At 44.5% G+C, this 12,995-nt stretch overlaps 1 protein-coding gene across 2 annotated transcripts in view; it reads left to right on the forward strand.

Annotated features, from left to right (window-relative positions):
- Nucleotides 1–4,152: 4,152 nt before the first annotated feature.
- LOC147023585 (erlin-2-B-like) overlaps nt 4,153–12,995 on the forward strand; it is a 39,142-nt gene continuing 30,299 nt past the window's right edge. Inside the window, exons 1-3 of one of the 2 annotated variants that reach the window (XM_085889105.1) lie at nt 4,153–4,283; nt 4,525–4,639; nt 6,112–6,193. In XM_085889105.1, the coding sequence (XP_085745231.1) occupies nt 4,536–4,639; nt 6,112–6,193 (186 nt within the window). In that variant the 5' untranslated portion in view covers nt 4,153–4,283; nt 4,525–4,535. Of the gene's footprint in view, nt 4,284–4,381; nt 4,406–4,524; nt 4,640–6,111; nt 6,194–12,995 lie in introns of those variants that run through there. The other variant, XM_085889106.1, reaches the window with a different exon arrangement.

Below are 12,995 nucleotides of genomic sequence, written 5' to 3' on the forward strand. Positions count from 1 at the left end.
CAAGCATAAGTTTGCCATTGCAGAATCTCAAAGACCGCTTCGCCTTCCAAAATGTTTCTGCAGCATAATAGTGCACTTGCACTGATTGTGTGCACCTGATATTTGTTTTGTGTCGTTGACCTACTTTTTTGGATTATGACATAGTAAACAAAAAACACCTTTTTTATTATGACTTGAATAATTTTCCTCCGATTTTCTCGATGTTAAGTTTTATCGATACATTGTAGATAGGGACAGCCTGATGATACAATTAACAAACAGCTCGTGGAGCAAGTCAATGGTTTCACCTGCAGTGTGTGGTGTGGCATCGTCCTGCATGAACCATGCAAGTTTCCGTTGGTTTGGAGACAGTAGTTGAGTGAGATCAGCATGGAATCGGCGAAAGAACTCGCAGTACCGCTCACCGTTGACTGCCACCATCTTACCATTGGCGTCCTCGAACCAATACGGTCCCAGCAAAACCCATCTAGCATTCAATGCACAGTAGCAAGTGGTCTTGGGGCCCTTGAGAGACATCTCAGACACCTCCTCAGGAGGCTCAGCACCCCAGAAGATGTTGTTGTGATTGTTAATAGCCCCATTCAAATGGAAGTGTGCTTCATCACTGAACCACAAGGAGTTAATCCAATTTGGGAACCTTTCCATTTGGTCATTGAACCAATCACACATTGTTGCTCGGCTTGCCATGTCATTCATAGATAGTTTATGCCTTAAACATCTGATGTAGGGGAAGAGATTGAGTTCAGTAGTGAAAATGCATCACACAGATGAGGCTGAGAATGCCGCTTCTCAGGAACGGCGACGGTGAAATTTCTTCGCACTTTCGATTGCAGAATCTCTCACAAGATCAATGTTCCCTTGGTCCTTGGTAACACTTGGTGGGCGGCCAGAGTTGCCTTTATTTTGATTTTCCACGCTTCCATGTGCTTGGAAATGCTCCCATTGGAAGGTCCATTATGGGTGTGAACATTGTAATACTGACAGTATCGTCGGCGCACCTGCATGTAGGATTTTGTCTCAAACCACAAAGTCACAATTTTCACTATGTGTTCCATTGTGAACACTATAGTTGACATAGGACCCCCCTGACTACTTGTTAGGAATGGCATACTACCACCACATAAACTGCAAGAGAGAAGGGTATAGCATTAGAAATGACAAAATATCAGGCTGCTCAAATTGTCCACTTTTTTTGAAACACCCTGTAGATGAATTACAAATTATGCAGAAACAATTTTTCCAAATTAACTTTTTTATTCATAAATTAAGAGATCAAACTTAACTGTTATAGTTGAAGGAGGTTACATGTCAGGAATTACCTGTAAAAACACATGTACAAATCAAAATTTACTGGTTGTAAAAGTATTCAGCTCCTGAGGACAGTACTCGGTGGAAGCATCTTTTCCAGCAATGACTGCTATGAGTCTTCTTGGGAAGGTCTCGACCAGCTTCGTACAGTGAGATGGTGAAATATTTTCCCATTCTTTATGTGAAATTCCTCAAGTTCTACAAAGTTTGATGGGGATAGTTAATGGACTACAATTTTCAAGTCTCACCATTAATGTTCAATTGGGTTCAAGTCAGGACTTTAACTGGGCAACTCAAGGACATTTATTTTATTCTTATTCAGACACTCCAGTGTGGCTTTATCTTTGTGCTTCAGATTATTGTCCGACTGAAATGTGAATCTCCCACACAGTTTCAGATTAATGGTTGACTCAAGCAGGTTTTCAATGATTATCTTGTACTTTGCACCATCCATTGCTCCTTCTTATCCTGACAAGCTTGCCAGTATCTGCTGATGAAAATCCGCCCCATAACATGATGCTGCCACCACCATGCATGACAGTAGGGATGGTGTTAACTGCGTGATGTGCAGTGTTAGGCTTGTTCCAGACTTAACACTTTGTATTTAGACCAAAAAGTTCAATTTTTGTCTCGTCGCACCACAAAACTTTTCACCACAAGCCTGCAGTATCAATAAGATGATTTTTCGCAAACACCAAATTCCAGTAGTGGGATCTGGATTCGGATTTTCACCAAAATCAAATCAATTCGTCCTTGCCACACACCCAACCTATCCACCAAGTTTCATCCGGATCCATTCACAATTTTTGAGATATCCTGTACATAGACAAACAGACAAAGACAAACAGCATTTGGATCTACGTACCTCTGTGAATAGATATTTTCACATATGAAATCAGTTCTCTGAACCTCCCAGAGTCAGTTACCAACTGAACACTCAGAGCATTGTGTGTTGCTTAAAGTGTCAAAGTAAGAGCCTGAGATTGGAGAACTCAGAAAGGGAAAGCAAGGGCAAGGATCACACTTAACAGTAAGATGTCTTTTAATTTATTTATTAATGAAGTTGCTAAAATGTAAGTAGGACTAATTAATATTGTCCCAGGTTTGGCGGCCAAGGTTAACCCCCCGACCCAAATTGTGGTGACGGGCGGTTAACACCGCTAGCCCCGGATGGCCGGACTTCTCCGTTGGAGGCCAACAGCCGAAACTCTCGGAGATTAATGTTCGTGTGTGGGAAGGGTGGCGCAATGGTGGAGCGATGTCGGCGCGGGGAAGCACAGCACATGGGGGGGGGGGGGTCGAAACTCAAACACCACAACAAATACATGGATAGTTTCTTAAAATGAACACATTTAATGTAAATAGACAAATATTTACAATGGACAATAATAAATGTAATAATGATAAATACATGAGGTAAATTAAACTCAACGTCGAGGCACCTCTACACACGGACTTAGATACAAAGGGGGAAAAAATGAAAACAAAACCCCTCCTTTATTCTTGTACTTAGCTTGGCCCGGAGATGGTCTTTGTGGAACTTGAAATCGAGGCGCTTATATTTGCACGTGTAGACGCGCGCAAAATGGTGCCAAGTCACTTCTCTCGTAGTGGGACAAATGTACGCCAGACAATCTGCGAGCGGTATTCAACACCAAGGCTCAGAGACACCGTGCAGCTGCTTCGTGCGTCGATTGTCCTCACCGACCCGCTATTTGACATACACGAGGATCGGGGTCTGTTCCTCACGACCCAACCAAGAGACAAAGGCCAGCATCTTGCTTCGCCACATGAGCCAAATTTCCTCAACACGAATACAAGAATCGTGCCGTCCTCTCTTCGTGCGTCGAAGGAAAGTTAGCCGTAAAGCCCTGTTCTTACAGGCCATCTCAAAGCTAAGCTCTTTCTCGACCGCATGTATTCCTGCCCTCAACACACACACACACACACACACACACACACACACACACACTCTCTCTCTCTCTCTCTCTCTCTCTCTCTCTCTCTCTCTCTCTCTCTCTCTCTCTCTCTCTCTCACGCTTTGTGTGTAAAAGTCTGGTGTTAGCTTAGCAGTTACCACAAACCACATGCCCATCATGCCTTCGGATCCTAGGGTCCTGAGTTTGAGCCCCGTACCCACTGAATTAACACCAGGGGGTTCACTCAGCCTGTCATCCTTCCGAGGTCGGCGAAATGAGCACCAGTATACTGGTAATAGTGGCACTGCATCAGCGACATAGCTGTGCCTCCAACCAATGATGCAAATTGCAGCCAAAAAGGCAACGGTGGGAACTTTGTACATGCACTCTCAATTTCTTGCGATTACTGCACAACCAAACCTTCTTCTTCGACGTCTTGCCTAACCGCTGTTTCCTCCTCTTATCTGGGGCTTGGCTTGCTCGCACAAAACCCGGGAAGGTGGGGCTTCTGCCTGCTCGGCCAGCTTCTGACATCATGCCTATCAATCATCAGTCTCGGGGGCGTGACTTCGCCCACCATCACCCTTGGAGGCAGGGCTTCTGCCTACTCGGCACGTTTGCTTGTTTCTTATCGTGGTTTTGGTTCTATAAACATAGGGAAAAGTCAAAGGGTGACTAATTACATACTGGGGAAGGTGGGGAAGGGCGCAGCACCACGAAGCACACCGTCCTTCAAATCGCGACGTGAAGCCGCCTGTCCTGATTGCATTTTGCTTTTGAACATTAAAGGGTAGGCCATTGTGTCTCAGGATTTCGTTTTCCTCAATACACGGCATCACCTGAACTTGGGACAGGATGACATACATTTTCGCGCCCAAATGGTAACAGCATTGGGAACTATTGGAAGTCATAACCGATTAGTGGAATGTATATATGACTTGAGGGCAGTTTGTTAACGAGTCTCGCGCAAGAGATGACGTCACTCCTGCTCGGAGGGCCTTTTATACTTACGTTATATTAAAACCCCATTAGTTTCTCAGGTGTTGGCGTTGTGAGGTAAGTGTGTGGAGAATATAAATTTGGAATGTGCGAGTTTTCTTTAAATATGATTTTTTGGGATTACTATTGTTTCGTTTACTAATCTTTTAGGGTAGCGTGACACATATTTGTTCATCCGGGTACGTGGAGCATGAAATCTGTTTTAAAACATTTTTTGGTGTGAATATTTTTTTTATTTTTCAAACTATCACTGTCGAGTTATTTCATGTCACTTCGTTTCCTCCGCATTCTTCTTGAGTCTGACGAGCCATGGTCCCCATGGGCCCTCTCCTCGCTGTGTGCGGCCTGGCCTTGGCCCTGCTCATCTCCTCGTTGCACCGAATCGAAGAAGGACACGTATCTGTGTACTACAGGTATTCCGTGCAAACACTGTGTGAGAGGGAGAGAGAGTGAGTGAGTGAGGGAGAGAGAGAGTGTGAGTGAGGGAGAGAGAGTGTGAGTGAGGGCGAGAGAGTGTGAGTGAGGGCGAGAGTGTGAGTGAGGGAGAGAGTGAGGGAGAGAGTGAGGGAGAGAGGGAGAGAGTGAGGGAGAGAGGGAGAGGGAGAGAGTGAGGGAGAGAGTGAGGGAGAGAGTGTGAGAGTGAGGGAGAGAGTGTCAGGGAGAGAGTGTGAGGGAGGGAGAGAGTGTCAGTGTGAGGGAGGGAGAGAGTGTCAGTGTGAGGGAGGGAGAGAGTGTCAGTGTGAGGGAGGGAGAGAGTGTGAGTGTGAGGGAGAGAGTGTGAGTGTGAGGGAGAGAGTGTGAGTGTGAGGGAGAGAGTGTGAGTGTGAGGGAGAGAGTGTGAGTGTGAGGGAGAGAGTGTGAGAGTGAGGGAGAGAGTGTGAGGGAGAGAGTGTGAGTGTGAGTGTGAGTGTGAGGGAGAGTGAGAGTGAGTGTGAGGGAGGGAGTGTGAGTGTGAGTGTGAGGGAGGGAGGGAGAGAGTGTGAGGGAGGGAGAGAGTGTCAGTGTGAGGGAGGGAGAGAGTGTGAGTGTGAGGGAGAGAGTGTGAGGGAGAGAGTGTGAGGGGGAGAGTGTGAGGGAGAGAGTGTGAGGGAGAGAGTGTGAGGGAGAGTGTGAGGGAGAGAGTGTGAGGGGGAGAGTGTGAGGGAGAGAGTGAGTGTCAGTGTGAGTGAGGGCGAGAGAGTGAGGGAGAGAGTGTGAGAGTGAGGGAGAGAGTGTGAGAGTGTGAGAGTGAGGGAGAGAGTGTGAGAGTGTGAGAGTGAGGGAGAGAGTGTGAGAGTGTGAGAGTGAGGGAGAGAGTGTGAGAGTGAGGGAGAGAGTGTGAGAGTGTGAGAGTGTGAGAGTGAGGGAGAGAGTGTGAGAGTGTGAGGGAGGGAGAGAGTGTGAGAGTGTGAGGGAGGGAGAGAGTGTGAGAGTGTGAGGGAGGGAGAGAGTGAGAGTGTGAGGGAGGGAGAGAGTGAGAGTGTGAGGGAGGGAGAGAGTGTCAGTGTGAGGGAGGGAGAGAGTGTCAGTGTGAGGGAGGGAGAGAGTGTCAGTGTGAGGGAGGGAGAGAGTGTCAGTGTGAGGGAGGGAGAGAGTGTCAGTGTGAGGGAGAGAGTGTGAGTGTGAGTGTGAGGGAGGGAGAGTGAGTGTGAGTGTGAGGGAGGGAGAGTGAGTGTGAGTGTGAGGGAGGGAGAGAGTGTGAGTGTGAGGGAGGGAGGGAGAGAGTGTGAGGGAGAGAGAGAGGTGTTTTTTCATTGCAAAAGTAATGTGGGAAGCGCTGATACAACCACATCATCTGAGTCGATAAATGCTTCAAAAGATTGAATTTTTATTCTGGAGTATTGAGTGACATTTTCCACATCATGGTTGAATTGTTATATATTTCCCCCCTCCCTTGTGGACACAGAGGAGGTGCTTTACTGCAGCAGACGGCTGGTCCAGGCTATCATCTCATGTTACCTTTGTTCACATCTTACCGTTCAGTACAGGTATGTTGATGCATCTTTCCTCCCTTTCTTCTGGTTCAAAAACTGGATGCTGAAAGATTCTTAACTTTTATTTCGTAACAAACTTGATATATCAATCCTGTTCACATCTAGAAGGGGGGGGGGGTGTTTCAAAGGTAAGTTGCGTGTCTCCATAGCAACTTCTTTAGCCTCTCAGTAGGTTTATTATTATTATTATTATTTTTAAACACTTTTTTTTTTTTTGTATGGAACGCCACTGAGACCAAAAGACAAACCAAATGCATTGCTAGGGTTACAGGGGTTATGCAAGCTCTTATTAAACTTTTAATGCAAAAACAAAGTGCACGTGTAATCCACAAAATGTTTTGCCGTCTCTAACATGAGACTCCACTTTAGGCATATTCGATGATCAATGTCATCCTTTTTTGGTGGGAAATCTGATTGACCTCAATTGTGCATGCCTTGTACCAGATGCTTGTGGGGACAATGCCGTTGTTCTTAATGATTGTGTGCTTTGTAATCTGTGAATCTGTATTCCAATTCAATAACTTGCAGCAGAGTCGAGAATACCATCAATATGAATGGTGTGGTCACTAGAGGATCTGGAATAAATGAAGGTGATGCTAAAACGGACTCCGTATGTCCTTGCAGAGGAGCAGTAACTGATCTGCCTTTGTACCGTGTCAACAGCATCTTGGACGTTTTTATCAGGAAGGTGACATTTTTATTTTTTAAACCTCCACCATTGCTGGAGACAAAACCTGGTGCTTATAACTACTAGTCAGAACTGAAGCTTTCATCAGAGTGGAAAGACCCAACTTCTTCATGTCTGAAAATGACCAAATGCCAACCCAGGGACATCAGGGTGTTTCACCTTATTGCCCCGCGAACGCTAAGCGAAAAGTGGGGTTGAGCAATTGTTTCATGTCTGTCCGTCTGTCTACAAATGTCAGTTTATGATCGAGGAACCACTTATTTGAATTTAATGTTGTGTTTTGAGCATGAATCAGAATCCAAATCTGCTATTTTACAGTACTTTCTCTGAATTCGTCCCGATCGCACGTGCATAGAGAGGAGTGAGAATTTATTGTACTCTGCCTGTCTGGCAGTCAAACAAAATTGAAAATAATTCCAAACAGGAAACTTACTGTTTTTTGAGAAGGTCATAAAGGAAACAAATGGGCATAAAGAACTAATGTAATGTTAGATAGGGTGGTGTAATAGACACTGCCTCAACGGTGGGAAATTCCATAATTGATTTATTCTTACATCTTACAATCCCGTCTTACAATCGTCTTACAATCTTACAATCCCTATTTTATACGTCTTACAATCCCTATTTTATTTCAATTGAATTGTATACTTGAGCACTGTAGAACACAAATCGCTCTTTTTGAACTTCCAAGAACCTCCAGTTTAGCAGTACTTGGACATGCTAAATGGGGTGGTGTATAAGCAGGGGTTCACACACAAAAAAAATTTTTTTATTGGGTTCTCCAATGAGTATCAGCAGAAATGGTTTGCTAGTCACAAAAATGATTAATCTTCATCCAATTTGCTATTAAGCTCTTCTCTTCCTCCTCCTCAGTATTATGTTAACAGGTGAGAGTGAAAGACACAAATAGTAGGAGGTGACGAGACTGAAACCTTCCTCACATGGGCACTTGGACAAGGTCCACTGGAAATGGAGATGCCAGCGAGCCAAACTTTTCTCCCAAACTGCACCATCCACAACCAGACCTTGACGGAATGTCCATCGTGAATTGAGAGCCGAGAAACCATGCTTTTCCTCTACACACCGATCCCCTTTTGTCAGCTTCGAGCACGCTCGTCTGCTTTCCCAAGCACCTCTGCTTTCTTTGCATCTTGCTCCTCTGTAAGCGCTCCATCAGACCTTCTGCTTAAGCTGACACACTCACAAGCCGCTTTTTAAAATATTTTTTTTTCATTTTCCGGATGCTTCTGAACCTCCTCCTTCCTCTTCACTCATGCCTTCTCCATATATAGCTATCTATAATTCCAGCAATCTCTGTGTGTCTGTCTGTTTGTCTGTCTGCGACCGCCGTTTTTCGACGACCGGCGGTCCGATCTCATTGAAACTTGCCAGGAATATTGCCGGGGACCCGCGGATGTGCCTTTTCAAGGTTTGATATCGATTGGACGAGCGGTTCCCAAGTTACGGCCATTTTATTGCTTTTTCAGTGTTGAAAAGGTTTATATATGGCAGCTGAAGGTGTCGTTCCACCTTCTCACCTTATCATGCCATTTTTTTCCCAAATTATTAATAACCAGACTACCACCGGTCCAATCGGATTGAAACTTGCCAGGAATATTGCCGGGGCCCCGCGGATGTGCCTTTTCAAGGTTTGATATCAATCGGACGAGCGGTTCCCAAGTTACGGCCATGTATCTGTGAACCAATGACAGGACACGGTGCTATGACGTCACAATTAATGTTTATTTAATTAATGGGTTTTTTTTTTGAAGGATTGACGTCACAATTATTCTTCGTTTGGTATGACGTCACAATCGACACTGGGGACGTATGTGCCTTTTCAAAGTTTGATATCGTTCTTCCTCATCCATTTCAGCTGTTTCCCAAGTGTCTCCCAAGGTTTGAAAGCTGTTCTTTCCCAAGATTTGAATTAATTAATTAATCCCAAGGTTTGATTATTATTTAATTATTTACTCCCAAGGTTTGATTATTATTATTCAAATTCTTAATTAATCCCAAGGTTTGAATTTTCCTGAGGGAAACAGCTGTTTCCCAAGGGTTTGAAAGCTGTTTTTTCCCAAGGTTGGAATTAATCATTGTGCTTGGTAGACATTTGTGAATACATTTACAGAGGGGGGGAGGGAGAGAGGAGGGGGAGAAAGAAGGGTGAGAGGAAGGCAAGAGAGAAGGGGAGAGAAGGGGAGAGAGGGGGGGCGAGAGAGAGGGGCGTCACAATTCTTCTTCTTCGTTTGATATGACGTCACAATTGATGCTGGGGACCTGATACTGCAGGCACGAAGCTGTATATACTGGCACGCCCCTACGGGCCCGCCCCAACGGGCCCGCACTAATATATATACATGCATGCATACATTTACTTAATTTTGAAATCGCAGTATTTCAGATTTTTCACGGAAAAATCTTATGTACACCAGCTAAGAAAACCTTCCATCAAAAGCCTCTGTTGTGGTGGTACGCTTTTGAGCATCTTTGAAATACGCATATATTTAAAAAAAAAAAAATTAAACCGCGCATGAGCACCTGTGTACCAGTTATGTGAACCCCTGCATATAAGACTGCTTCAATAGTGCTAAGCTTCTGGAACAATATTTTTAAATGATCTATAAAATCATTATTTTATTTAAATTACACCGTGAGGTATCGTGTTCTATGAACTCTCGAGTTACCTCTGCCACTGAAGGTGAAGGAGGTTATGTTTTTACCCCATTTAAGTTTGTCTGTCTGTCTGTCTGTCGGTTTGTGTACAGGATATCTCAAAAGGTTGTGGACGGATCCGGATAAAATTTTGCGGACAGGTTTGGTGTATGACAAGGACGAACGAATTCGATTTTAGTGAAGATCCAGATCTGGATCTGACTACTAGATTTTTTTTCATTGAGATAAGGCCAAAAACGATATATTGCATGATAAGGGTATTTCAAAAATGTATTGGGCCAGATATGTTCTCGTGGATCAGGCATTACGGGGCAGAGATTTGGTGTGTTATGGGGCAGAGGTTGGACGCTCTACCGTGTGTGTGTGTGTGTGTGTGTGTGTGTGTGTGTGTGTGTGTGTGTGTGTGTGTGTGTGTGTGTATACATACATATACATTTCGGTCATCTCAGTAGAGATGACCTAATAACCCCAGTCTCGAAGTCTGTCCGTCCGTCCGTCCACAATCAAACCGAGTGGAGACAAATAACCAATAGAGGTCAATGAGACATGCACAACGATATAACTTTCGAGGTCAACGTCACGAGGCTGTCAAAGTTGCAAAAATCGTCGATTTCAAATCGTATCTCCTCCCTTATTTATCAAGAGAGATCAAATGTTAGTGATTCAGATACTATGGACTATTATCGAGAACAACACGAGCCATTTTTTTTAAAATTTGCTCTCGTTCCGATTTTATAGCCCTTCAAACTTCGTTCTGATTCCCTGTATGGGCTGTTCATAAAGTACGTACAAAAAAAAGTATTAAAAAATTAAGAACCGTAACTCTCCAAGACAAATATTACATTTGAAGCTTTTGTCAGATTTAACTAAAACAATGGAACACAAGTTTATATGCACACTTACTTTAATTTATGACATTAACATTGTTTTGAATGTCAATTTGTACTTTTATTTTCAAAATTGACGTGCTGTGATATTAAAAGAAAAAAGGTAAATTGCACTGCTTTGGACTGCATCGTCATGGCTTGCAAACATCAGTTCATAAGGAACTGCTGGCTTTGCAAGCGATTAGCGATGTATGAGGGGGGTGGGTGGGTGGTCACTAGCCTGCATACAGAGGGGGGTGGGTGGTCACTAGCCTGCATACAGAGGGGGGGTGGGTGGTTTTGAAACCCGGAAGTAGAGCGTACGTACTTTATGAACTACCCTATTCCAGTCTGGTACAGAGTTACTTTCGACCTCTGGCAGAGATGACCGGCGCTCCCGCTCGGGAGTATTTTTTTTTTTAATGCCTCCGCTGACAGTCGCTGGAAGCATTATGTTTTCAGGTTGTCCATCTGTGATAGGTTTTTGTTTTTGCAATAACTTAAGAATGGTTGAAGAGACTCAAGTCAAACTTGGTACAAGTATGTATAATGTAACGATAAACTTATTCATTTATGGAGTCAAGAGGACAAAGGTCAGATTTCTCATGAGATAAACGGTCTGTTCCCATGCTAACTTGTGAACTAGCGATGGAATTTTGACCAAACTTGGTATAAGTATATATTTTGGCATCAAGAGATCAGAGGTCATGTCAGGTAAAAATGTGATGCTTGAGAACAGCTAAAGGATTTAAATGAAACTTGGTATACGAATGTATAATCTATACTAATAGTGTGTGTGTGTCTCCTCCATATTACTCCAAAACCATGAAACATAGCAGCCTGAAACTTTGCATGCATACAAAGAAAACTCCAAGGAAGTGCATGAGTGAAAATTGGCTGTTTGGGTTAATTAAAACACCCCTTTTTTGAAGATAATTAACGGCCTTATTTAATTATATCCTTTATCAGGCGCTTCCTCAGCCACCTCGTCCTTTGGGGTCTTGATGTGTATCCGAGGTAATTTCATTGGGTTCTGAAGCTGCCATGTTTTTTTGGCCTGCTCAACCATGCCTTGACTTGGAACAGGCCACAACGATTTCTTAACGACAGTTTTTTTTTCACCCCATTTTTCTCACTCGTATTGTTGAATACCTATTCATCATAGCTATGAATTGCTGGGTACATTACAATGCTTATAAACACCAGGAGACGCCAGCATTTGTGGCTTTATTTAATTTCCGCACATGTGATAACCTGTAGAATCTCTTAAACGAAGAAGAATTACAAAATTTAGGCTCCAGAATCGAACCCAGAAGCAGTTTTGACGCGAAGAAAAGTGTTCATTTGTCTAATTTGGGCGTCTCCGGGAGGTGTATGTTTAATATGGTTCGGTGATTGCTGATCGCGTGCCAAGCGAGCCGTTTCTTATCAACCGTTTCGTTTGAGAGCTTAAGCCATTTGGCGAGCGTTCTACAATATTTGCACTGTCACTGAATATCGATCGACTTGAACAAAGGTCAGCGGCCACTCATGTGCGTTGTTGGCCACATGTTCTGCGGTGCAACAGGTGATTGCTGGCTCGCTGAAAATGAAATTTTATTTTCCATGACGGTTCCCCTTTTTGTGCGTTCTTCCATGATACGACCCGTCACTGCGGCATAGACAAATACAAATAAAAAATTAAGTGTTTCGTTTTTAAAAGGTTATTAAGCTGTTTTGTGGATTGCGTGATGAAGCCACTTGGCGCTGTTCTTCAAGCTTCAATCAATGCGATACTGCAGTTCGATACCGGAGCTAGGAAGGCAAAAGATTGTTGCGAATTCGCACCCGCCGGCGTGCAAACGGCCATGTAACTCGAATTGCGGCACGTCGCCCACCGGACGGACAATTCTGTCGTGACCCTCGGACCAACGTCGGGAGCTAGTCACGGGTGGGCCTTTCGACCTCACCACAATCGTGCCAATCGGCCACCCGCGTAAGATAGGGTTGTTCGCCAAACTCGACCTACCTAAGTACCCACGCGGATGGTCGACCGGGCGATCGTACCATGCCACAGGCCGACTCCAGACACGAACCGCTCAAGCGGTCCATTCCGTGCTACAGTGATAACCGAGTGGTGTTATTGTCGGCCTTGACGGTTCCGATTAATTACCGGGATGTTGCACCCACTACGAACCCCTTCGTGAAGCAGGATGGAGAGTCGATTTAAAAGGAAGGAGACGAAGCAGAGCGGGAACAGTTCAACAAGCAAGCATTTTATTCCGCGACACACGGAAAGCATGTATTTACAGCCATACAATTATGCACAAAAAGCAAATGTAATACAACCGACTAACGCGTACACACAGCAAAACTTAAAACAGTTCTACTTCACAGACTGCAACAACACGCATTGATACAAAAACCCAAAAGAAATGATTGAAAGAGCGTGACCGTAGGGAGCTCCCCGAGCTGGTGTCCACCGTGATCCGGCTCCGCCAGCACTGCCGATCCCCTCAAGGCGCCCTCGGTCCGGAGCGACCCAACCAGCACGGTCCAGCGAGCGAGGTTGAGTCCGCCAGCCTCC

The sequence above is a fragment of the Eptatretus burgeri genome, chromosome 7 (assembly GCF_056783735.1).
Source record: "Eptatretus burgeri isolate ZD-2024b chromosome 7, Ebu_testis_v1, whole genome shotgun sequence".
Lineage (NCBI taxonomy): Eukaryota > Metazoa > Chordata > Myxini > Myxiniformes > Myxinidae > Eptatretus > Eptatretus burgeri.